The sequence below is a fragment of the Dermacentor silvarum genome, chromosome 3 (genome assembly GCF_013339745.2).
Source record: "Dermacentor silvarum isolate Dsil-2018 chromosome 3, BIME_Dsil_1.4, whole genome shotgun sequence".
In the NCBI taxonomy this organism is placed as follows: Eukaryota; Metazoa; Arthropoda; class Arachnida; order Ixodida; family Ixodidae; genus Dermacentor; species Dermacentor silvarum.
Genome location: NC_051156.1, coordinates 87,796,601 through 87,820,703, shown reverse-complemented (window position 1 = coordinate 87,820,703; position 24,103 = coordinate 87,796,601). Strand labels below are relative to the sequence as shown.

Genomic DNA, 24,103 nt, shown 5'->3' with positions numbered 1-24,103 from the left:
AGTTCTAGCGGCTGGCTTAACACAATCAGCCAAATTAACAACTACCTTTCTTGTAATAATGTTCTGCAAGAAGGCTAGGCGAGCAACTCTTCGACGGGCCTCCAATGAAGAAATATTGTGCTGTTGCATGAGCGAAGATGGCGAGTAATTTCTTCTATACTTTCCAAAAATAAATCCTATTGCTTTCCTCTGAACACTTTTCAATTTTGCAATATCGTTTTCAGTCTGAGGATGTCAACTGACCGCCGCATATTCGACCTAAATGAAGCCATATAAGCTAACAATTTTGTACTTACGGGAGCATTTTTTTGCTTTCTTTTCGGAGCCGAAAGTTGACTGAGTGCAGATGCACAAATTCTTGAAATATGACTAGACCACGTAAGTTTATCTGATATTTGTAGTTGTTAACTTGGAAGGTTGAATTATTACGAAGACTGTATGAAAATGCAGTAGGTGTCTTCTTTCTTGTTATACGTAAAAGTACAGTTTTCTCCGTGTTTAGTTGTATGCCCAACTCCTCGCACCATTCATCTATTGACTGCAATGCCTTTTGAAGCAAAAATTGGAGCAACTATTTATAAGCCATAAGGAACAATTTAAGCAAAATGAAAATTTATACTGTTCTAGAAAATAGACGGAGAATATTAAATATAAGAGGGATGGGCTGTGAAAAAAAATTTCATGGCTTTTGTTTGCACGCTGCAATTCTAAAGATTCCTAAGGAATAATTCAGTCGATAACACAATACTGATGTCAGCAACTTTGGCGGTTGAATAGTATAGCACCTACCGAGCACGTACGGCCTACATAAACATATAGCATACGTATACCTAAATATAGACCCTTTTCGCTGAGCAGTTTTCTCTGGAGGAACGAGGTGGCGCTTCTGGCGGCGCGCCGCACGTTGCCTCAGCGAAAGCGCACCAACATGAAACCATTACCGCTTCTGCCCTGCTTCTGTGCAACTGCTGTCGGAAGTGAAAGTGGCTGTTCGCTAACGCACAGTATTCCAATGATGTTGCAAAATATAGAGCGGTTGAGAAAACACGTCTGGAATAGTTCGCTGCAAAAATAGTCACTGACATATTAAGAATAGAATGAATCTGTGTCGCTAAGTTCACGAACTACTGCTTCACAAGGACTGCTTGTGTAACCCACCGTTCGCACTGCACGACTTTCTTCAAGAATAAAAAAGTGACTGATCTCTCAGCGCTGTATCGCTAACTTTCAAAGAAAGGACTCGAAGCCCCGAACAACACCAAGAGTGAGTATTGCTCGTTACATAGTGACAAATGGAGTAGCGCTGCTTCCTGGCATGGTAAGTTTCTCGCACGTTATATTCACACGTCCACCTACACTCAGACGCAAACTTACGCCCACTCTAATGCCAACGTATCAAGAATGCGTGATCGGGTACACACTTGAATCAATGCGGCGAAGCATTGGTCACGGCAACTAAAGCGAGAGCACACGTATGCCCAAAGTTAAACGTTTTTTGACGGTCCACCAAGTGAGCGGGTGACTGGCGATAATACGTCTTTGCTGGAAGCTATTCAAATGTACAGAATATCTATGTTCCAAATCTTGTGTGCAGAAAGAACAAATAGCACACCCGCTAGCGATTAGGCACAAAGTAAACAATCGGATAGTGACCACACCGAGGGACGTTACTGAGCCAGAAACATGACAAGGCGCTGGTCCAAAGTTTATGCCAAATAAAGAATGAAGAGCAAAACCACACTGGACCTGATTTAACTCATAAGTGGAAAGTTTTGACAGCTTGGAATACATTTCTGGCCCCGCGTTTTGTACAAGCACTGTATACCCTGCTCGCGCTGTTAGGACAAGGCGTAATGGGCTCCGAAAGCGCTTACATGCCTTCTGAAGCTGTAGCCAAAGCTTCGTGTCGTCCAGTCACCGTATATAATATCTGCCGAAGCATAGCATTTCTGAGCCGCACCGGCGTGATGTACGGACATTGCAAATACAGAGGCAACGGAGACAGCTGAGGCAAGGCTTGAACGCGTCAACACGTGATCCAACATGGCGGCGGCCACAAGATCGTCGTGAAAAGGGTCTGTATACGAAACATCACGGCGATGCCGAAGGCAACAATTTGTCTGGAGTGTCCGTATTGTTGCTATCACAATAAAATATAACGTGTAACTTTAAGTGGCAGGACGACAGCGATGTAGATAAAGAGTAAACGAAGGAAGACGAAGGAAGTAAACGAGGTCGACAGCTAGAGGGGGGAAATCAAGCTGGGCAGGCCATGCAATGCGCAGGGAAGATAACCGATGGTCCATTTTATAGTTACAGACTAGACGCCAAGGGAAGGGAATACGGCAGTGAAAATGGACGGGGTAGTAAAATTGGGAAACTTAGAGGCACAACTTGCAACCAGCTATAGCGCTAGACCGTGGAAAATTAAGATAGTTGGGAAAGGCCGTTGTCCTGTAGAGGACAAAAAAAAGGATGATGTTGACGTCAGAGACAGTACGTGAGCCCTCTTACACTCTCCTTGCCTCTTCAGAAAGTTGCTTAGCGTGAAGTTTGAGGAACGCAAGTGCCACCGAACCGAAGCACGGCTCGCTGCTCCTATGCGACGGAGCCTGCGGAAGCCTGCATCATGAATCAATGGACACTTCTTTCTAAAGTATGCGTGGTCGTATGTGCATATAGAGAAAAAATATATATAGAAATGTATATGGGCAGAAAATGTACATTGAACAATTGAAGACAGCATGCGAAGCTCTTTAATAAACTTTCTGCACTAGTACATTGACGTTTCTCAACCAAGAGAACAGGCTGGCTTCAGGGCCATGTCGTCAATCAGGTAATACAGAAATCTGCAGAGTACAATGAACCTCTTTATATGGTTTTCATAGATTATGAAGACGCGTTTGCTTCGGTAGAAATACCAGCAGTCATGGGAGCATTACGTAATAAAGAAGTACAGGAGGCATAAGAGAATATCTTGGGAAATATCTACCAAGATTCCACAGTTACCTTGCTTATCCACACGAAAAGTAAAAAAGACCTATCAAGAAATGGGTTAGGCAAGAAGACGCAATCTCTCCAATGCCATTTATTGCATGCTTAGAAGTACTCAAGCTATTAGAATGGGAAGGCTTAGAAATGAGGATCAACGGCGAAAATCTCAACAAACTTTGCTTTCCAGGTGACATTGTCCTATTCAGCAACAATGGGGACAAATTGCAACAAATGATTGAGGACCTTAACCGCGAAAGTGTGAGATTAAGGTAGAAGATTGGTATGCAGAAGACAAAGATAATGTTCAATAACCTGGCTAGGGAAGAGGAATTCATGACCGCCAGTCAGCCTCTGGTCAGTGCAGCAGTATGTTTATAAAGGTCAAATACTCACGGAACCCTCATCATAAAATAAAATTTACAGAAGAATAAATATGGGTTGTAGTGCATGTAGGCATTACAAATCCTCACTGGGGGATTATTACTGTCTTGAAAAGAAAAGCGTGCAATCATTGCATTCTACCGGTGCTAGCATATGGCGCGGAAACTTGTAAGTAGAGAGAGGTATAGATCAGGAAGCAAACGGGGATGGCCGATATTCTAGCTGATATTAGGAAACAAACATTGCAGTTTCGATCAAAAGGTGAAGTATCGATTGCGATAGCAACTCAGTAGATAGCTATACGAAATAAGGATAGTAGCTTTATGGGCGTTGTAAACTTGTAAACATTCGCCAACTAACTAAATTAACAAGCATGGTGTCACGAGCGCACAAGCAAACGTGAGCACGTCTCACTTGATGACCGCGAAAACTCGCTGTCAGAACGCTGGAGTGAGGAAGCACGGTAGCATCAGCGAGCGAATTGACCTTTGTGCTGCCTCTAGCTTCAGCGCGAACAAAGCGGCGAGAACGCAGCGGAAACCAAGCTATCAGCACTCCGCGCACTCTATCTCCATCGCAGATCGCTTTCAAGATAAGGCCCTTACGGCCGCGCCATACGTAGCAGCCGCCGGAGTAGAAGGCCCCACCCCCTCTCTCCTCACTCTCGGTGCCTTGCGCGCCATGGAATACGGTGTACATCCTCCCCGCTTTCTTCCCTTGCGCGCGCAAGACTGAACCACCATCGTCGGCTCACCCTCGCACGCTTTCACTCGCACATACAGCATACGGCGTGCGGAGACGATGTTATCGCCCTTGGATTTTAGACGGAACATCACGGCAATGCCGATGGCGTCGACAGAAATGCGCCTGGAGTGTCCACATAATTGCTATCGCAATAAATGTGGATCTGGGCAGGCCATGTAATGCGTATGGCAGATAACCAGTGGACCATTAGAGTTACAGAATGGGTGCCAATGGAGGGGTAGCGCAGTCAAGGACGGCAGAAAACTAGGTGGGGTGAGGAAATTAGGAAATTTGCAGGCAAGAGTTGGAATCAGCAAGACATTGGTTATTGGAGATCGCTGGGAGAAGGCTTCCTCTTGCAGTGGACATAAAATATAGGCTGATAATGATGAGCACTCCTACATATCACAACTCCATCTGTCATGTTACTTTCATCACTATAATCATGATAATATGTTTCATAAAATTCCGCCAGAACTCGTCTCACGATGAATGTCGACGATAATGCAAGTAGCTTTTAAGAAATGTAGCGACGAAATTTACTCGTACTGCCAAATTATTCACTTCTGTGTAGCCGACTTTGGTTTGGTTTTGTTTTTGTTTTCTCTACGAGTGGCTTTTACGCCTACCTATAAGCCACTCGACCAAGAATCAGAATTAGGAAACTAATTGGTCGAATGTAAAAGGGAAGACTAATCGATCAAAAGAAAACCACTTCAATTTTTTGTTATCGTCTTCTGCACCTCCCTGCAGCTCGACGCTCCTCGCTGAATGAACGTTCTAGTCTCGTTCTGTTCACTTCACTTTCTTCACACTCGTCCACTATTGACGCGGGCTTCTTCACACCTGTATAGCTGACTTCTTCACTTTTTTGCCTTTTCTTCGGCTTGTCTATACGGACAGCTACACAGTGGCGGATGACCAGATGTAGATGTCCAGTGGGCCAAGTTGTTTATTCTTGCAAGCACACTGGAGCACATGCCCAGTTCCACATACAAATGGTCCATGTTCTCTATTCACAAGGGCGCATGCCATGTGGCACATCCCCAGTGGAATATACACAGTGGCCGAAGTTGGAGTGAAAGGGTTAGATGGGGACATGCATTATACCTTCTACAATATGGGTGAAGTTCTCCAGGAGTGTTGGTCACATTAATAATACTCACAGCATAGAAAACATGCCATCACCAGTTCCACACTCATCGCACGAAATAACGCTGACCACATTATTGGCGCCAATCATCTCCAAAAACGTGTGCGTGCCACCTTTCCTTGTTTTTTTCTTGATGCGACAACTGCAGCGCACGGCACAGAACTCAGTATCATGAAACTGCACATGGCTTACAGAGAATTCTGTAGATTTCTGCAAAATTTATGTCGCAATTTTTGTATTTTTACATGTAAATTTTGCTTCATTCGTATCTTTGTCCACCTTCGTGCACGTCTTCTGCAGCAGGGTACACATATGGGCTATTTTGTGAATTATCATGACGAAACGGTACGACAGGTACAACAGCTAAAATGCACATGACGCATATATGTCTCCTACGTCGTTTAGTCTTGTGTTCGCGCTGTTTGTTCAACGTGACGTGTACTTTGGGCTCTTTTTTTCATCAATACTTAACGACAGCACAACTCACAGAGGTTATTTGCCGGAGTATCCATTGTCATCAACAACGAACAGTACCTCCCCAGATATCGCCTAGGAATAGAAGAAGAGGAGGTCTGGACCTTGGCGGTGAGCAAAGGGGGGGGGCCTCTTTCGGCGGCGCTTCGCCACCGATGGGCCGGCGGCGGTAGGGTGTCCCCGGGCTCTGAGTCGCGGCAGCGCGGTCGGCGGGCCCGTCGGCCGTAGTAAGCCCCTATCGCCGCCATGGCCGAGAACGGCGCCAGCGTGGCGTTCAATGGCAGCGGAGGATTCGCCAAGGATATCGTCAACTTCGTGAGTCTCCCGTTTCACGCTCCTCTGTGCCGTCTCAGTGCATGGCTGCCCTCGCGGCTGACGCTTACGCGGGTCATGCGCCGTATCTTGAGCGCAAACGTTCGACGAGCCAGAGAGGGCTGGTCTGCGAGCCGGTGCACATTCTACTTGGGCAGCCTTTCATTGGTTGCAGTTTCGAGCGGGCTCTCAATCGTTGCATACCTGGTCGGATCACTGTAAAAACCAGTCGAATGAACCATTAAAGAAATAATCCGGTGGTACCATAAACATTTCTTGTCCTCTTCCTGTCCTCCTCTTCTTGAGTCTAAAGCTGCCCACTCCTTTAACTGGTGTCGTCCTGGTGTCGTCAGACCACTTCCCCCCTGTCTGACTTAACTAAAAATACGGGCCGATCCCACAGGTAGTGCAGTATAAAAATGTGGGCCGTTCCCACGGCGTGTCTGCAAGCCACGGTTATGTGCCACTAGGTTCATGCCGCTCTTAAATGAACCTCTTTGAGCCAATTTGCGCATGTGTAATTGAATATCTACCGCTGCTGCAACGGGGGTTCGTGAGTATCTTCCAAGGGGCACAAACCGCCAGGGACCTGTGGCTATCAGCGACTAGGTGACCTTGGCCAACCTGGGCTGTATAAGCCACCGGTGTCGAGTGCTATTGTTTCCTTAGCACCCCTTACCTACCGAGCCAACGATATGCAGCGATTTGGTGTGCGCCGATATACAATGAGCCTCTAAAGCCAACTTGGGTCTCTGGGTGTGTGTCACTAGTGGCGCCACCACAATTCGTGGTGGCACCGCTGGATGGCGTAGCGTGTCCAGAGGAAAGAGGTGAGGCACCAGCCAACTATGGGCAGCATTAAGGAACTAATAGACATGCAGAAGTGCAGCAGAAAAAGGCGAGAGACGAGCCAGGCTGTAGTTTGCGCATCATACATGGCACGTTTCGGCTATTCGCATGATTCGATAGCCAACGTAAATCAGTTCTGTCCGAATGTTTTTTCTTTGACGTGCGAGCAACCAGTGAAACATATTTCTTTCTTTTTTAGTTATTCTCAGTACGGAACTTATAACCAGAAGGCTTGGCTGACACAATATGATGTAGATGCTTGGTGCATCATGTGCTCTTGTTGACGGTTGCTGGAAAAAGCAAACGTTGCACAATAGTTTTTAATAGGGCTCAAGTGCTCAGCGAATGCGAAAATGCGAGAGGAAGGCCAGTCGCGAGACGCGAAACATCGAGTGAATCCGCAAGCAGTGCAGAAATATCAAAGCTCGCAGAATTTTTTTTTCATTAACTACGCGTCGAATAAAACCTTCGTAGCTTGCTCAATTCCGAGCGTAGATCTACTGAAAGCCACCTTTAGGAAATTTAAAATCTTGCTGTACTTATATTAAACTTGGTCCACCGACGATGCTGTATCAACAAAATTATCTTTCGTCTTACAATCAACAAACGTCTTAATGCTAGTAATATCCTAAGGCAAAAGTAGCATTTTGAATGCGTAATATTGACGTTTAGGCTGGTCTATCCACACCCAAGGTAGGCTTTTAATCAATGAGAAGAATTCCTCGCATTATACTATTTCTACTTGGTGAAGGGAACACTAAGAGGAAGTGGACCAAGAACTTCTGTTTAGCGAAAAAAAATTATTGCATATCCTCTTTTCCTCCCCATCGTTTTCCTTTTCCCCACGTGATAGCTGGTCCCCACGAAATAGAGGAGGACGTTACGCTGTTTAATGAAAACGATAAAGTGCGTCATGATACGATATTTCATTCCTACATCCTTCTCAATAGCCTTCTAATAGGGGCCACATAAATCCTCTTTCTCTACATCCGTGGTTTTTATTCACCCACGCTTTTCAAACGCATAATTTCATCCCCGTTTCTTATTTCTTTTATTTTCCTCCTGTCCTCGTGTCAATTTTCTGTCATACCTTCTGATGAAGCAGGTGGAAACGTCTTGAAGGCCGGAACTTTCGTCGTGCTGTTTCTGTCTTCAAAAGCTACATTTGCTTGTGGTTATATGCAGATGGCCGACGGCTCGTTAAACTGTGTATCCGTCATCCAGCTGAAGGAGAACGACTACCTCCTGCCGACAGCGGCGCTCTGCGATTACAGTCCCACCATCAGGGAGATCGTGAGCGTCCAGAGGGGGGACACGATTCCCAGGGTGAGCTCCTATGATTAAAGAACGCCAAAGACGATCACAAAGAAAAGAAACATCGAGAGACAATGTATTGACTCTCAGCTGAAGTTTACTGAAAAACAAAAACACAGCCCTGCTTTGGAGGGTGAGTGGCGCACTCGAGGGAATGCAAAAGGGTTTGGCCTGATGTACTATGGCGCGCTTGATACTAAATGTTGACGCCTGACATGTCACCTCATTCCGCGCCAAGGAAGGCAGACTGGGGTTAAAATTGAACCATAGGGGAAAGTGTAGCGCTCATCTCTCGGTTGCTGCTCCCACTGCAGAGAAATCCAATTCGCCGTTGGGGATAAAGCGTACTATGCTGCGCGGGCGCGTATCACTACAAGTCCGTAATTTGGGATGCAGCGTAGAACTATAGCCAATTTTTCGCAGCAAAATCTTCCATGCCGATGTTCGCAGCCGGGTGTCTAGCCAAATAGCAGCATCGATTCCAATTTCATAGTCTCGAGCTGGGCATACTTACAGTCCCAATATCGGAATAGTACCGCGATCTACTCCCTCCTCCGCCGTCTCCTCTCCTAAAACGCTTGTTTTATAAAGCGATAGCGCTAAGGGTCCCGTGTCGCAGAAAATCCGGCGTTGGCGTCGGTGTGGATGTCGGCTTCCGTGGCGAAGAAAATCATCCCGAACCACAGCGGCCGCGCAGGCCCTCCGCGTGCCACAAGGTGTTAGTGAACAAAAACTGAATTCCTCACAATGAAAGCCGTCAGAAAAACGGTAAAGTACTACTTAACCAGACATGGTGTCATCAGACTGTAATTTGAATGTACGAGAAAACATATTTCTATTACAAGGAAACTCAAACACAAACCCCTTTTCCAGCATTTCTACCATGCCAACAGCGGCGCGCTCGGGTAGGCTACTTGCGAAAATCTTATCCAGATGGCGCTCGCATCCTCGGCAGGTCAAATTGGGACTTGGCATGTCTAATGCGTTTTGGACACGCGCGCGTCGGAGCAATAGCAAACAATTAAAAATTAATTAAGAAGATCTTAGGGCATTCAGATTTTAATATAAGACGACTTATATTACCCCTGAAAAAACGTCTTCCGAGCAATTCATTTCTGTTTAAAAGTGAAGTCAACTTGAAGGGGATCGATGTAAGCTTGGTCTTTGTAAGCTGGCTTTCCTACGTTTTGTGTTGCAGCGAAGCCTACTCAAAGAAAAATGCGATACGAACTGAGCCCGATAACGCTATCGCGTTCCACTGTTAAAGGCGAAGCTTAAGCGTCCTCCAAGTTTTTCTTTACCCTTTGCTTGCGGTATAGGTACTTTAGGCGTACTTAGCGATAGAGGTAGTAGCGGGTCGACTGCGTTCGAAAGAAATTTAGCAGAAGAAACCAAGCTCATGTTCGCAAGCTTTTAACACTTTGCAAAAGAATAGTGTTCGAAAACAGCGTTCGTAACCAGTGTTAAGTGTTCAAATAGCACTGTTCAAAGGAACAGTGTCCAAAACAACACTGTTCATGAGGGCAGGTAGCAGCTACATGTGATTTTGGAAACACTAGCGAAAGAGGCCGGACAATGGCAAACAATATTTTTTAAATTACACTCTGGCGTTTTACGTGCCAAAAACCACGATATGATTATGAGGCACGCCGTAGCACTATGGTTTTGGCCACCTGGGGATCTCTACCGTGCCCCCAATGCAAGCGACACGGGCGTTTTTGCATTTCTTCCGATCTAAATGCGGCCGCCACGGCCAGGATTAGATCCCGCGACCTCGTGCTTAGCAGCGCAACATCGTAGCCGCTAATCCAGCACGGCAGGTACGCCAAGGGCAAACGGCTCTTTCGAACGAATAGGTTTGTGATTTCGGCCACTGACGAGAAGAAACCTTGCTAGCGACGAAGTTTCAACAGACACGCACTTCGCTCACAACTTGTATTACATTTCGCCACCAACGCGCCTTGATGGCCGGGTCCGATGCAATTATATCTGGCATGCGCTTGCCTATTTCCTTCTAGCTCAAAATAGTACCTAAACGAGCACTACAAAATGTAGCACACCAATTTGCATTCGACAGGCCGTAGTAGCCAGACATCTGCACGGAATATAAGAATGAACCATCAAATGCAATATTGAGCATTGCATGCATTTCATGCGTTTCATGTCAGCAGTATTGAAACGTCTGCTCGTGAAGTCCAACAGTTTCATATTTTTCATGCGTTTCTTGTGGCATTATTGCTGGACTTAGTAGCCATTGAGTATAGACTGTTTTATAGAGGGCGCCGCCTTTGCTGCAGCATGCACATGAGTGGTCTCCAGATTTTTGCTGCAGCATACACATGCTTCATCCAATTGCGAATATTTGCTACGGTATGTTTTTGTCCTTAGCGCCATTTCGCGACCACAGCTCCCTCTATCAGTCGGCGCCATGCTGATATCTGGGATCGCGCTGGAGGGTGCCCAGCAAACGTGCTGCCGACGACGAGTGGCAAGTTTTCGCGTTTACCGGTGAGGTCTCGGCAAGTTTTTGCGATTGGGAAATTTGTTAGCGTGTCTTTACTGAGCTTTGAGCTTCGATAGAGTCGCAACATTGAACGGCGACGGGCATAAAGGCGCTACCACAGCTCTACCCGCGATCGTAATAGGAGGCGAACATTGCGAAATCTGAACATTGTCGATAAGTAACATACGTGCAACGATGTATTATTGTATATCTAGCCTTGAAATCTATTAAGTTATCACTCAAGTTACAACAATCAGAGGTGTCTGCCATGTGGTGCGCCGCACCAGCATACATCCCAATCTAGGTAACTAGCGAAGCTCTGAGGAAACACGTTTGAATAGCTTGCGTGCTCCTAAAATTTTTGTGGTGTGATTTTCTAAACGTTGATTACTTGACACCCGGGCATCAAGTACAATATAAAGAAATTAAGATCACTCGACAGGACGGGCCGTTATAACATGGAGTACTGGTGACTATGGCTGCGAATATGCCACGATGAACCGGCGCACGCGGCGCACTGAAAGAATATGCGCACTCATAGGGCTCGAGTAGTTCCTGTGCAAGGACACCTCGCTGACTCGAGAGTGAGCTGAAAGACGAATAACTGCTCCCTGCAACAGCAACCTTATTTACTGAAGTAACACAGCGTGTGATGCGGGGCGTCGGCCAGGCAGCTTGCCCGCGATATTCGGACACCGTTGCCATTCCAAGCTTCCGCTGGGATAAACGGCGATCCGTACATACCAGTGCAAAGAGGAGAGCGGCGCGGCGTGCTGGTTCGAGGCTACGTTCCTCCTCACCGATAAGACAGTCTATAAGTACCACGCCGTTTCTACGGAATGATGGAGGAAGCATTTGAAATAATTAGACAACGAGTGAATTCAACAGGGAAGGGTAGAATCTACAATTTGTGTTAGGTAGGTTCTGGCAGATTCAGTGTTGCCGTGTATATTGTTTATGGCTGCACAAACATTGCCACTACCTGCCGCAGTGGATCAGCCGTTGCGCTACAGAGCGCAGTGTAGTGGGTTCGAATCCAGTGGCAGTGGCTGTTTTCTGTTGAGGGCGCTATTTAAACACTACCTTACACAGTGATTTCCGTGCATTTTAAAGCGGAAATCAGAAGGAATTTTAGGTTTAGTTTTATTTGTAAATTACGCCTATGGGCGAGTGACAAAACGTCAGTCTTGGTAAGTTCTTTCTGGGGTTTTACGTGTCAAAACCAGTTCTGATTATGAGGCACGCTGTAGTGGAGGGCTCCGGATTAATTTTGACCACCTGGGGTTCCTTAACGTGCACTAAAACGCAAGCACACGGGCGTTTTTGCATTTCGCCTCCATCGAAATGCGGCCGCCGCGGCCGGGATTCAATCCCGCGATCTCGTGCTCAACAGCGCAACGCCTTAGCTGACTGAGCCACCCTGGCGGTCAGTATTGGTAAGTAATCAAAGAGGCAAAATGTAAGGACACGTGTCGACGCCGCCTTGAAGTGCCTGGATTAGCGCAAACATAATCAAAGTGGAATAATGGCGAGGACAGCAGTGAAAGCACAGAAAAGCACACACTCAAAATCGGTCATTTCTTAATGTGCCGATTGCGTATTTATTAAAGCCCGTTTTTGCGCTACGTCTACATGATGCCACGAATTTTGGCAGTTTCTGCTCAGACCTCAATCAGTAATAGCAAATCTATAAAAAAATGAAGTTCCATTCACAAGCAAAGGCTCAACCTAACTAATTTTGATAAAAGTTGATCCTGATAAATAGCCCAAGCTTGCGAAAATATTCTTGCATGTATTACGCCACGCCTACGTGCCAACGTTGCGGCTTTTCTAGCGAGTGAGTTTTGCAACACAAGAATCTTTCAAACTCATCGTTGAACACTAGGTCAGAAATTCTAGAGATGTCACAATAGTAACTTCTCTGTTCCTTTCTACCTTAAGTATTCCTGGCGCACGTTTGCACAAGTTTGCATATGATATGCAGAAACATTTGAAATGTACGCGCGCCGTACGTTGCGGCGATGCTTGGGTGCCCAAAATGCCCTGTACGATCTGAATCACACTTGTCTAGAGCGGTCAATCGGCCAACTTCACCGCCGTCTTTTGCAAACACAAAAGTCGCAGTTTCGCCCGAAATGCGAAGCATCAATCGCGATAGCAAATTAGTAGGCAGCTATAGAAATTCAGGATAGTAGTTTTATCGGCCGTATAAATGTGCGAGCATTCGCTTGTTAACTAAATTAACACGCATGGTGTCAGCTGGCACAGGCAAACATGAACACATCGCACTCGATGACCGCGGACACTCGCTGTCAAAACGCAGGCGTGAGGAAGCGCGGCTACAGCAGCGAGTGAAGCGACCTTCGTGCGGTCTGTCGCTTCAACGCAAACTCAACGGCGACAGCACAGCATGCACAAAGTTATAAGCCGTCGGCGCATCTAGACACTGCCCCCAACCCAAACCCCTTTCGAAGGTGCGACCGCGCACGTCCGCGCACTACGCAGTTGCCGCCGGTGTAAAGCGCCGCCCCCCCCCCCTCCCTTACCTCCCCCTGGTGCCTTGTGTGCGACGGAAGACAGCGCGCTTCGTCCCCGCTTGAGCGCGCGACAGTGAGCCACGATCGTCGGCTACTCTCGTACGCTTTCAATCGCACAAACAGCATACGGCATGCGGCGACGGTTTCGTCGCCCTTGGACTTTATACGAAACATCACGGCGACGATGACGGCAAAGAATGCGCCTGGAGTGTCCATATAATTGGTACCGCAAGAAAGGGGGAAAAAGCACAGGCCGACGTCACAATGAGACCATGCCAGGTCAGGCCGCATGCTAGGTCCATGCGTTGTAGGACAAACATAAATGGAACTTAGCAGAAAGCAACCACGGAGTAGCAGTGGGGACGCTGGCACAGACCGCTGCCAGCCACTCGACTACTCTAGGCAAGTGCATTCCAGATTGTACATTGTTATAACTTCTGATTAGTGCTGCCATAAGAAACGACCTCAAACTTGGCCTACAGATTCGCATCAAGGGTATCGATGACAAGACCTTCCAAGTGATCATGGAGTACATGCGCACGGGTCAGGCTGACATCAATGTGCAGAACGTCATTGACGTCTACCACGCCGCCAACAGCTTGCAGATCACGCCACTCGAGACCATCTGCTGGAACGTGAGAATGCATTTTCTCTTTCGCACAGACGGGACGTCCACCAGGTGGCCGTCGGTGATTCATTTTGCTATCATGTTTGTCACGACCTACATCACATACCAAGGGAATGCTGTAGGAAGATTTTTAAAATTCAGACATTTAACATATGAAAGCAACACAGGCTGTTAGGGACGACTTAGTAGTTTCCATTTTAACGCGCCGAACACAAGGTGTTCTGTAGCCGTCTTGGACCAGTGTGAATGGTCTAGAACGCCTACAACTATTCTGGACGGCTATAAAACATCTTCTAGGTACGTTTCGAGGACGTCCTATGGGAGACGTCTAGAAGGCGTCTTGCTAAGCTGTTTTAGGTTAACATCTCGCTAAAAGGGGAAAGAACGTTTTGCAAAAACGTCGCAGTTTTGCCCGGAAGCCGAAGTATCAATTTCGATAGCATATTAGTAGATAGCTGTACGGAGTAAGGATAGTAGTTTGATCGGCTGTATAAACTTGGACACATTCGCTTACTAACTGAATTAACAAGCATGGTGTCAGCGCGCACAAGCAAACGTGAATAGATCCTATTTGACGACCGCAGAAAACCGCTGCGAAAACGCTGGCGCGAGCAAGCGCAGCTGCAGCAGCGAGCGAATGTTCGTGTGGTCTCTCGTTTCAACGGAAACTGAGCGGCGAACGCACAGCGCATACAAAGCTATGTAGCCGTCTGCAGATCACTTTCAAGATACGGTGCGGGCGACCGCCACAGCTGGGCAAAGTACAAGTAAGCAGTTGCGGGTAGAGTAGAAGCCCCCCTCCCTCCCTTCCGCGCTGCCTTCCCGCTTTCCTACTTTCTCGAGCGAGACTGAGTCGCCAGTTCCCCTTGCGCCGTTGGTGCCGCAGCACAACGTCACCCATCATCCCTGCCTCCCATCCCTCCACAGCATACACAGCATACGGCGCGCGGCGACGATTTTATCACCCTTGGACTTTATAGGGAACCTCACGGCGACGGCAGAAATCCGCTTGGAAGTGTCCATATAATTGCTATGGCAATAAAACGTCTAGGAGATGTCTGTGTGGATCCTCATCCAGAAATATGTATAAAATAAACATTTCGGTGCTTTCCTCTGCTTTATATGGTTGTTGGATATGTAGCACCCGTGCCGCCACACAGCTTGCACTTAAAACAGACGTACGTGCACTGCCTTTCCTTTGGTCTGTCGTTTTACCATCCTGTAAGGTGCACATTTCCATCAGCCATACATGTGTCGTTGTGCGGTATGTCCAGTCGTAGCATCTGTACGTATTTCACGAAGAAAAAGACATCGAGCAAAAGTAAAAAAAAATAGCGCTAGATTGAAGTCAGCACACGTACAAGCCCTAAGGCCTTTAACAACGTTATTTGAGAAAGCAGAAAACGTCAAAAATAAATCCAGGGGTTTCACGTGCCAAAACTACGAAGCAGACCGTAGGTGGAGACTGCGGATTAATTTTGACCACCTGGGATCTTTAAGGTACACATCAATCTAAGTACACAGTCGTTGTTGCGTTTCGCTCCTATCGTAGCCGCGATCTGGAGCTCAGCAGCGCGATGCTATAGCTACTTAGCTACCGCGGCGGGTAACAGAAAACGTGTGCCTACGGTGAGCAGTTGTGCAACTTTAATGTGAGCGCTAGTTTCAGATAGATGGATAGGTGAGTCCAACGATATATTATTGCGATAGCAATTATATGGACACCCAAAAGCAGATTTCTGCCGTCGGCGTCGCCGTCGCCGTCGCCGTGAGGTTCCGTATGACGTCATTTTGAGAAGAAATCGTCGCCGCGCGCCGAACGCTGTATGTGCGAGTGAAAGAGCGCGAGGGGCGCGTCTTTCACGGGGAGTGAACGCACGGCGGAGAACAAACGCGCGTTCTGCGCCGTGCTCGCTTAAGGGCTGCAGAAGTAGGCGTCTCTTTTCTCCTTTACAATCACTATATATGTAGAGCAAACGCGCCTTCTTCAGACGCGTGAGAGGCCGTGGGGGAGGGGGAGGGAAGGGAGGCGACGTTTAGCTGCGGCACCAAGTGCCTATTTATATCAGAGGCTCCAGCAACAGTCACCAACGCCGCACGCATTTTGAGCTAACGCGGGCAAAACGCCGATGGCGTCGACAACAGTTCTGCGTGTTGTTGCTACCAAAGCCGCTCACCTTACTTCGTATGACATTGCTGTGTTGCTATCGCATTCATTGCTTCGCCCTTAGGGCGAAACTGTGACATTTTTTTCTGGCAGAAGATCGAGCGCAGTAATTTGGGTTTCTACCTGTGCGGTTTTCCGCAGGCTGTCACAATCGGCGTTTTTCTCACGGTGCTGGTTCAACCTCCATGCCAGCGCGTTATTTGGCAGTCTTTCGATTCTACCGAAATGTGCACATTGAGTGGCATCACAAGTGCGCTGTCAAATGTTCAGTCAAGTAGTAAAAAAACTATAGTATCGCAAGTTGATCAATTCCTAATTTATTACGGTTTTCACCGTCGCGTACTCCGAAGTTGTGAGACGAAACCGTTCATTCCATCACTCTTTCAAATTAAATACCTATGTATACGCTCAAAATCTACAGCTAAAATTGCCGCTATACGTATTCATGTGCACGTTGGGGGGAGAGCAGCATATCACGATCATGCGTTTCATCTAGACGTGTTCGTTTTGGCCCATAATTTGTAACAAGTGCGTGGCGATTTTAGAAGTCCAACATATATTATAGTAAGCGCTTCCAGAAATTTTAATACTGCAAAGTTTATTTAATGTTTTGAATGAACAGGACGCCGTGATACTTCGAACAATTCAAGGGGTGTGCGTCTCCTCCTGCATCTCGGCCATGGCTGCTCATGGCTGTCCGCGAGGTTGAGCAGAAAAGCAGCCTGAGGCAATCTGCGGCAGGTGCAGACTTGGCAAGCCCAGATGGCTGGTGACTTTCGTGTGCGCTGCCTTTCCGCACGTCTAGTTTTAGAACTAATGTAATCTAAAGTTTCGGAGATGGGTTTAAGCGAGAGGCAGCACCAAGCATTCGTTTCCCGCTGTCAGCTCTGTTCATTAAGCGAGTGTCATGACAACAGGTATTCACAGTTTATCCAGGGAGATATTTTCATGTTTACCTGTGCCCGCCTGACGCCATGCTTGCTTATTTAGTAAGTGATTACTGAAATTATGAAGTTTTTGTTCTTATGATGCACGTACTAGTTAGCTGCCCGAATAAGGCATACGATTTCGTATTTACGTGATCCTTGGTTTTGTCATTGTAGTACACAAGTATTATTATGCACTCTTTCAAAGACCCTGCACAGGGCTGGTATTATTCGTAATTAAAAAGTATAAATAATATTAGCGTAAGTCTTACTACCTTAGCCTCTCGTCGTTAGGTAAAATGCCCTTTGCCTTTATCTTTCGCACATTCCCAGCAGTCAGCTATTTTATCCAGCCAGCTCATCCCGTGTCCCGTCGCAGCCACTGAAATGTTGTATATCATCAATTTGTCCACACGCAGAAACTATTCAGCACCCCTTTTCAGTAAGCATATCCGCAGACGAAACCAAGGACCAAACCAAAACCCCTCAGGTCCGCATCAGACGGTATTAGCCGATGCCAAAACTTCAAAAGTGAATGACCATTGTGAGCCTCTGTTGAGCAGCTTGGAGGTGGTTATGGGTGTTTGCGTACGTAAAAATGGTACGAAATATTAACAAATGAACTCGGCAGAGTTCTTGTGCAACTGTGAAACCACGCGGCTCCAGGCAGCACGTGAGATCTAGGTCGTGATTGAGCGGGGTCGCGAAAACGTAAAACTATTCCACTCTTGTTGTTCCAAGTCCGCGACTAGCATTCCGTGAGTGGTCAAATGCACCGCTAGCGCTCCGTGATTGCTCTAAATGTTGCACTCCGAACATTTTTGATCAATCACAAAAGGGCTCATCGCGAATACGGAGTAAGACCTGAGTGGAATAGCTTTGTGTTTTCTCGATTAAGACTGCAAATACGATTGCGCGAAGTGAATGCAAGAACAAAGAATAGACATCAGGCTGAGTAAAGGCCGCTTTATTTGCACGATATACTAAGCGTCCAGTTTTACAGCATATAACATTTTTTGAGCTCATACAGGCAAACGCTGTGGACCGAACTTCGGCGCACTCTACTGGTGGGTTGTTGTGGTGTGCAGAAAGTGTTCGAGAAGGAACCGATGGAGCGGAGCCTTCCGGCCTGGATCGCCGCCAAGCGACTGAACATGCCGAGCGAAGAGAAGCAGCTGTTCCGCTACATCACGCACAACTTCGACGAAATCTCCAAGACGGAAAGTTTCTACGAGCTGGACGCCACGCAAGTCAAGGAAATTCTGCGCGCCGACGTCATCAAGGCCGAGGAGTGCGTAGCTTAGCGCCGCGCCCGCATTTTGCCCTTTCAATAAGTAGTGTCCAAGGCGGGCGGCCATGGTGTATTTCTGGCGCCGCATTCGTATACAATAGGTGGTGCCCAAACCCGACGTCCATGACATGTTTCCGGCTCCCAAAATTGTTTCCGCCGCATTCAACCAGCAAAAGCATTGCTCTTAAGATCCGTAATTAAAATCCTGAGGACGCCACCCTGTGAAGCGTTGATTTGGACACCAGCTATTGTCAAAAGCATAGCCCTCGAGATTTGTGTCTGTGACTCAGAGGGAATCGTAACTACGGCGCGGATTTGGACACCAGCGATGGAAAATTTGTGATTTCGTCGAGTTTAGTAGGCGTGAAGGGGAACGGTAGATTCAGCTGCTTTTGTAGATTGAGCGTATTGATTCACGAATGGGCTAACATTTTCGTACCCATAGGTGTGAGCAAGACGGCACAAAAAAAGATGGCGCCGTCGCACTGAAAGTTCCGCAATAATCCATGTGACGTGAGAACATTTAGGAAGCCTCTGTTCGTGGCTAGGATAATACATTTAAAAATATATAATGCGCTTCACGGTAAAGCGAAGAAACACTAATTGTTGAATCTGTTACCGTCCACAAAGAGTGCTAGTGGGCAAAAAATGCTGTGATATCCGGGTGGTTACATTGACTAAGCCGAAGATTCCTATCGGACGAGCGCATATTCCTGGGAGAGCATGAATTTCTCTACGACTGGTCATGTCCTTTTGTTTTGGTACAAAACGGGCCGGCATCTAGCCTAGCTTTCGCCTGAGTTTATCGCTCGAGTAAAGACAAACGCCGTTCTCGGGCACTCGTACTGGCTTCGCTTTCGTTACGCTTTTGCTGTACTAAATACAGTGTTCATGGTATTCGTATTAGCCTAGTGTCTGTTTAATAGTGTGTACATATCTGTTATACGCATATTCTATTTGGTGTCAATACAGTTGTGCGCCGTAAAAGTAGGTATTAGTGTTGTATATTTGTAAATAAATATATTACAGAACCCTCACCATGCTCGCATGTACCCTTACTAACATCCCTTTTCACACAATGAATTTTATAACTCATTGTAAAACTAACTGTTTAACATATTTACGGTATGACCTTACTGTAAACTTATGTCTCGTATTACAAAGCCTAAATTATCTTGTTGTATGCTGTAATCTGTCTTCTACAATACTGTTACAGTACAAGTTCCTGGTATTTTTGCTCTGCCTGCGTACGAATGGCACATGGTGCTATGGGCCTAGTCAGGTGACTCATGTCGTCACCTTTAGCCTGAGCACCATGACAATCATGTATTCATGTATTGTCAAATAACGCATTGTCACTGTCATTGCTATTTACTGCCCCTCGAAAGTATTGAGCAATAATTCAAAGGCAATCGATTAATTCTATGTTAATTTCCTCCAAAACTTAAATAACATCGGACAGATATCGTATACAGAACGAGCTGGCCTGCTAACATTCGGTGCGTACTCGGCAGCGCTTCAGAGATTGCTTATCTTTACATACTATTGTTTTTTTTATTCATTCGTCATTTTCTATCGCTTTTGTCGTGAAGTCATCAGCAGCGGCACTGAAAACTCTCCCCGCGTGTGGGCTGGAAAGTAGGGCGGTGTTGTAATGTACGGACAAGATTGTCGTTACTCAGCATCTGGTTCCTCTGTGACGCACAACGCTTTATTCCTACTCCAGACCTTCCTGGTTAGACCAATGAAAAGCTGTCAGAATCGTTCGTAGGTGATGTCTTGGCATTGACGTCCTATAGGTCTTCGCTATCGAGACATACAAGCACCGGTTTAATTTATTTGGCCAATATGTGGTGGAGCATTAACATGAGAGACAAACATTCAGCTCCCCGGTTTGCTCCTATGAACATGCGCATGCGCGGGGCTGCTGCGCTGCACGGTCTCGGGCGTTCTACTGTTGCTCCCGCCAAATTCAGGTTCCCAAAATTTCGTCACCTATTACAGCTTGTCTGACCAATGGTTACTGAAAACCGAAAAACGGATATAAACGTTAAATTACAAAAATACCAAAACTGCAATAAATTACAAGTAATCAATTACGTGTAATTTGTTGCGTACAAGTCTGGCTGAGCGTGATAGCCCTCAATTGTAAACACTTTGAGGGTTTCGCTTCAGCTTGCCGTTACAGTTACAAAAACTTGGTAAAGATGTCACCATGTATACGTAAGCAGGCCTAGTTGGAACCAGCATCAAACTGTATGTTTAACATAAATGAGGAACAGTTAACCAGAACACATATGCAAGAAAAGGTTAGTTCAATGAATGAGTGAGGCTACGGAACGTATGCTGATATGAAGAAAAAGGCGAATTCCCTTGAACAAAGATGTCATTGTCGTTTGACTGCCGCTGCTGTTGAGGCGGCAAGGCAAAGACAGGCATCTCTTACAATTTTTGCTGATCTCCCAACGCAATATTGTATGAGACGGGAATGAAGAATGCAGAGACGTACGGAGGCAGAAAAGAAAACACATTTTCGGCACACGAGGGAAAAGATGTTCACTTTGCTGTAAATTTTTTAACTATCACATAAAGAATGCCTTATTTACACTTCTACATGCTTTCTTTGCATAAACAGGGCACCGGAAATACTTATTTACCTATTCACCAGTGCGCAGTCATGTGACAGAAAACCGTGTCCTTCGATGTACACATCCCTTCGATCGTGCCGTTTTGAAGTGCAGGACCTGGGCCTCAATAGAAAATGATACAATCTTTATACTTATGAGTCTACAGACGTATAGATAAGCGCATAAATTTACAGCTAAGACTTACCATTCATCAAACACTTGTAGCTTACAAGGATGAATACCACGAAAGTGAACACTGAAACTTGCTATGTACAAGATTTCCGCGAGACAAAGAGGCGAGAAACCTGTTTCACAAGTTGGTACATATTCCCGCGTTAATTTTGAACTAACAAATCGCGAGTAAGCATCGCTGAAGATTAAATTCTGCGTTTACAGCTACATATGTCGCAGGTTGTGCAGGCATGTGGGTTCTCCGGCAGTCTGAATATTTTGCATACAAACGTCTCTGACTTTTCATAGACTAGCAAAGAGAATTTACCTGAAGGTGTTCTCGTTGGCTATTGCTTCTGGCCCACGGCTGCTTTCAAGAACTGTTAATTCACATGAAGAGGAGCATAGATGCTCTCCGTGGAGCGAACTGTCGAAAGCAATGGTGCATTCGTCTGGTCGCTTCCAAGTGCCCGGTATGGCTCTCGCAGAATGACATAATACCTACATTCGCCTGATCAAAATTGAGTTCTCGGAAAAGATTCGCCTGGTTTATTTACGGCACGTCGCTACACGTCAGATCGCTCGGGGGCGCTTTTAGCTTCGTTCAGCAGGCGCGACCAAGATCCGGCAGGGTGACGTGGCTGCCACAACTGCCATTGTTAACGCGGCGTTAGCCGCGTCAACAGACATGCGTCTGCGGGCCTTATGTGCACACCATGTTTATTGCAAGAAAAGCAGAGTTGACGCGTTTTTGTTTCGAGTCTGCTTTTTTTTTTGGCGAGCGGATGGACGTTCGGCTCTATAGCAGGCTTTCTCGGGATCCGATGCCAGGATGCTTCCGTATCGTCGCCATACGGTTAATAGTATAACTAAGATAGTCGTACTGACCATATGGTTGACGCGATTCGAGTGGAAGCGGAGGAAGCGGTCGAATGTACCATGGTCAAATCCACTTATTGTGAACAGCTCCGTTATTATGCCGAGGCTTGTGCTCAACTGAGGATGCAACGGCAGTCAGGTGCTCTCGAAACGCCTCGCTATGTACTTCACTGTCCTGCCTCCTTGCAGTGAGCTGTCGCTGTACAAGTCTCTCATCAACTGGATCCACCACGACTGCAAGGCGCGCAGCAAGTACGCCAGCAGCCTAGTGGAGGCCATCCGCTTCCAGGACATGTCGGCCGCCCAGGTCGAGGCCTTCAGAGCTATCAAGGTGTGCCCCGAGGTTCAGAAGTACTTCGACGTCAGCCAGCGCATACCTCAGGCGTAAGTGTGGGGCCGTACATTGATTCCCCGCATCGTAATCTGCGAGTTCAGGGGATGGGGCGCTAACGAAATGAAAGCTGGGTGGTGGCAACAATTTTCTAAGCAACATCCCATTGTTCAGTACGTTGTTTGAAGAACAACTTCCCCTCATCGTTACAAGAAACATTCAAGGCTGAGAAAGAAAGTGACTGCCCAATAAGCGACAGTGATGTCGTGTATCTTATTGCTGACTTCTTTTTCTTTTTTTTTTGCCCTTAGAGTACTTACATGGCGTCTTTATCCAAAGAACCTGAAAGAAAGTTTTACTCGATCAACTGGCTTCACACATTGCTGCCCGTCTTTGCAACCATCCAAAACTACGTATGATCACTGAATAAATTGCATGAAGTCGCGTACGATGAAATCTACAACATGCCCTAACCTCGACTGACGGAACATGACACACTGGCAATGAAAGGCTTCGCGAATGTTCCGATCATGTTTGAACCTATGATTTTTCCTTGCCTCTCGTCTATCACGCCAGTTCGCATTGCCGACGCGACACTATATTGGCAGCTGTCGTGTATGGCTTCCAAATAATGATAGCCTCCACGTAGTCAGTGTAGCGCACCAAATAGTCAGTCTACAGAACGCAATGTCGTGCGAGACGAAGCCACTCTCGAAATTTGGAAGAGTGAGTTGCATCGCGGTACCATGCGGTGTCGTAAGCGCACGCTACCAAAAAGGCAATCAGACACGCAATGTTTCTCAGCCATTCGATTCTCACTGTCGCGTAACCGCCGCAGTAACTCAGGGGTAAATATGGCGGCTGAGAACGAGGTTGCAGGTGTGATTCCCTGCCGTGGCGGCGCATTCCTGGGAGGGGGAGGGATACAATACTTAGATTTATGTGCACGTTAGTGAACCACAAATGTTCAAAATTAATCTGGAGTTCCCAACTACAGCGAGCCTTGTGGCCCACTGTCGCTTCGGTACATTTAACCCTACGAATTATCAGTCAGCGCTGCACGTTCTACTAAACATTTGCCTCGCGGTGCCCACCGTCTGTCTCCCTTCAAGAGCATTGACACCGGCGATTGATAGAGGTCGTGCGATCGCCGCGACCACGGAGAGACTCGCGACGACCCATGTTTACACCGCTAAGCGCGACCTGTGAGTCACCACCTCGCCATTCGGAAACATTTCGACGCATGTACCACTCGCGTGCTAATTCGCACCAAATGAGTTTTGATTTTTGTGACTAAGCAGCGCAAAAGACAAGGTAAGTACCGGCTTGCGTCTCGTTCACCTGAAGTTGAAAACATGTATACCGTGTACATAATCGGGCCGTCCGCGAGTCAGCTTCTTCTATCGCGCACACTCCTGCCTCTTCCAGCTTTTCGCCTGTGTTCTTCTAGGGCTGCCGTCACCTACGCTGATGACGAGCTTGCTACGAGGGTTCTGAAATATACAGCAGGTGTTTGAGCTGTAGATGGACAGTAGAAGAAGATAAAATGAAAGTGATAGAGAGCGATAGAAATAATGGTTGTTCTAGGCCACTCCAGTAGCCTTCGGTCGTGCTACTGATATATTATCACGTAAAATAAACGCAAGCCTTATTCTGACTACTTGCTCCTACGCGCCACTGATCGTTCTTGCAGCTATTGCGGCTCTACTCATGGAGCTGGCAGTAGCGAGCAGCTCATCTTAAGCAATCGCTTTTCTACAGCTGCGAACATATGAGACTGTCGCTTGGCGACTAATTTGGTTGCCGTGGCCTCCGCCACTTG

At 46.9% G+C, this 24,103-nt stretch overlaps 1 protein-coding gene across 1 annotated transcript in view; it reads left to right on the top strand.

Annotated features, from left to right (window-relative positions):
• The first annotated feature begins 5,777 nt into the window (after positions 1 to 5,777).
• Positions 5,778 to 24,103, top strand: part of LOC119444533 (uncharacterized) — a 39,277-nt gene continuing 20,951 nt past the window's right edge. The window contains exons 1-5 of the mRNA XM_049663409.1: positions 5,778 to 6,061; positions 8,093 to 8,233; positions 13,744 to 13,896; positions 18,071 to 18,273; positions 22,140 to 22,334. Of these exons, the coding sequence (XP_049519366.1) occupies positions 5,993 to 6,061; positions 8,093 to 8,233; positions 13,744 to 13,896; positions 18,071 to 18,273; positions 22,140 to 22,334 (761 nt within the window). The 5' untranslated portion in view covers positions 5,778 to 5,992. The remainder of the gene's footprint in view (positions 6,062 to 8,092; positions 8,234 to 13,743; positions 13,897 to 18,070; positions 18,274 to 22,139; positions 22,335 to 24,103) is intronic.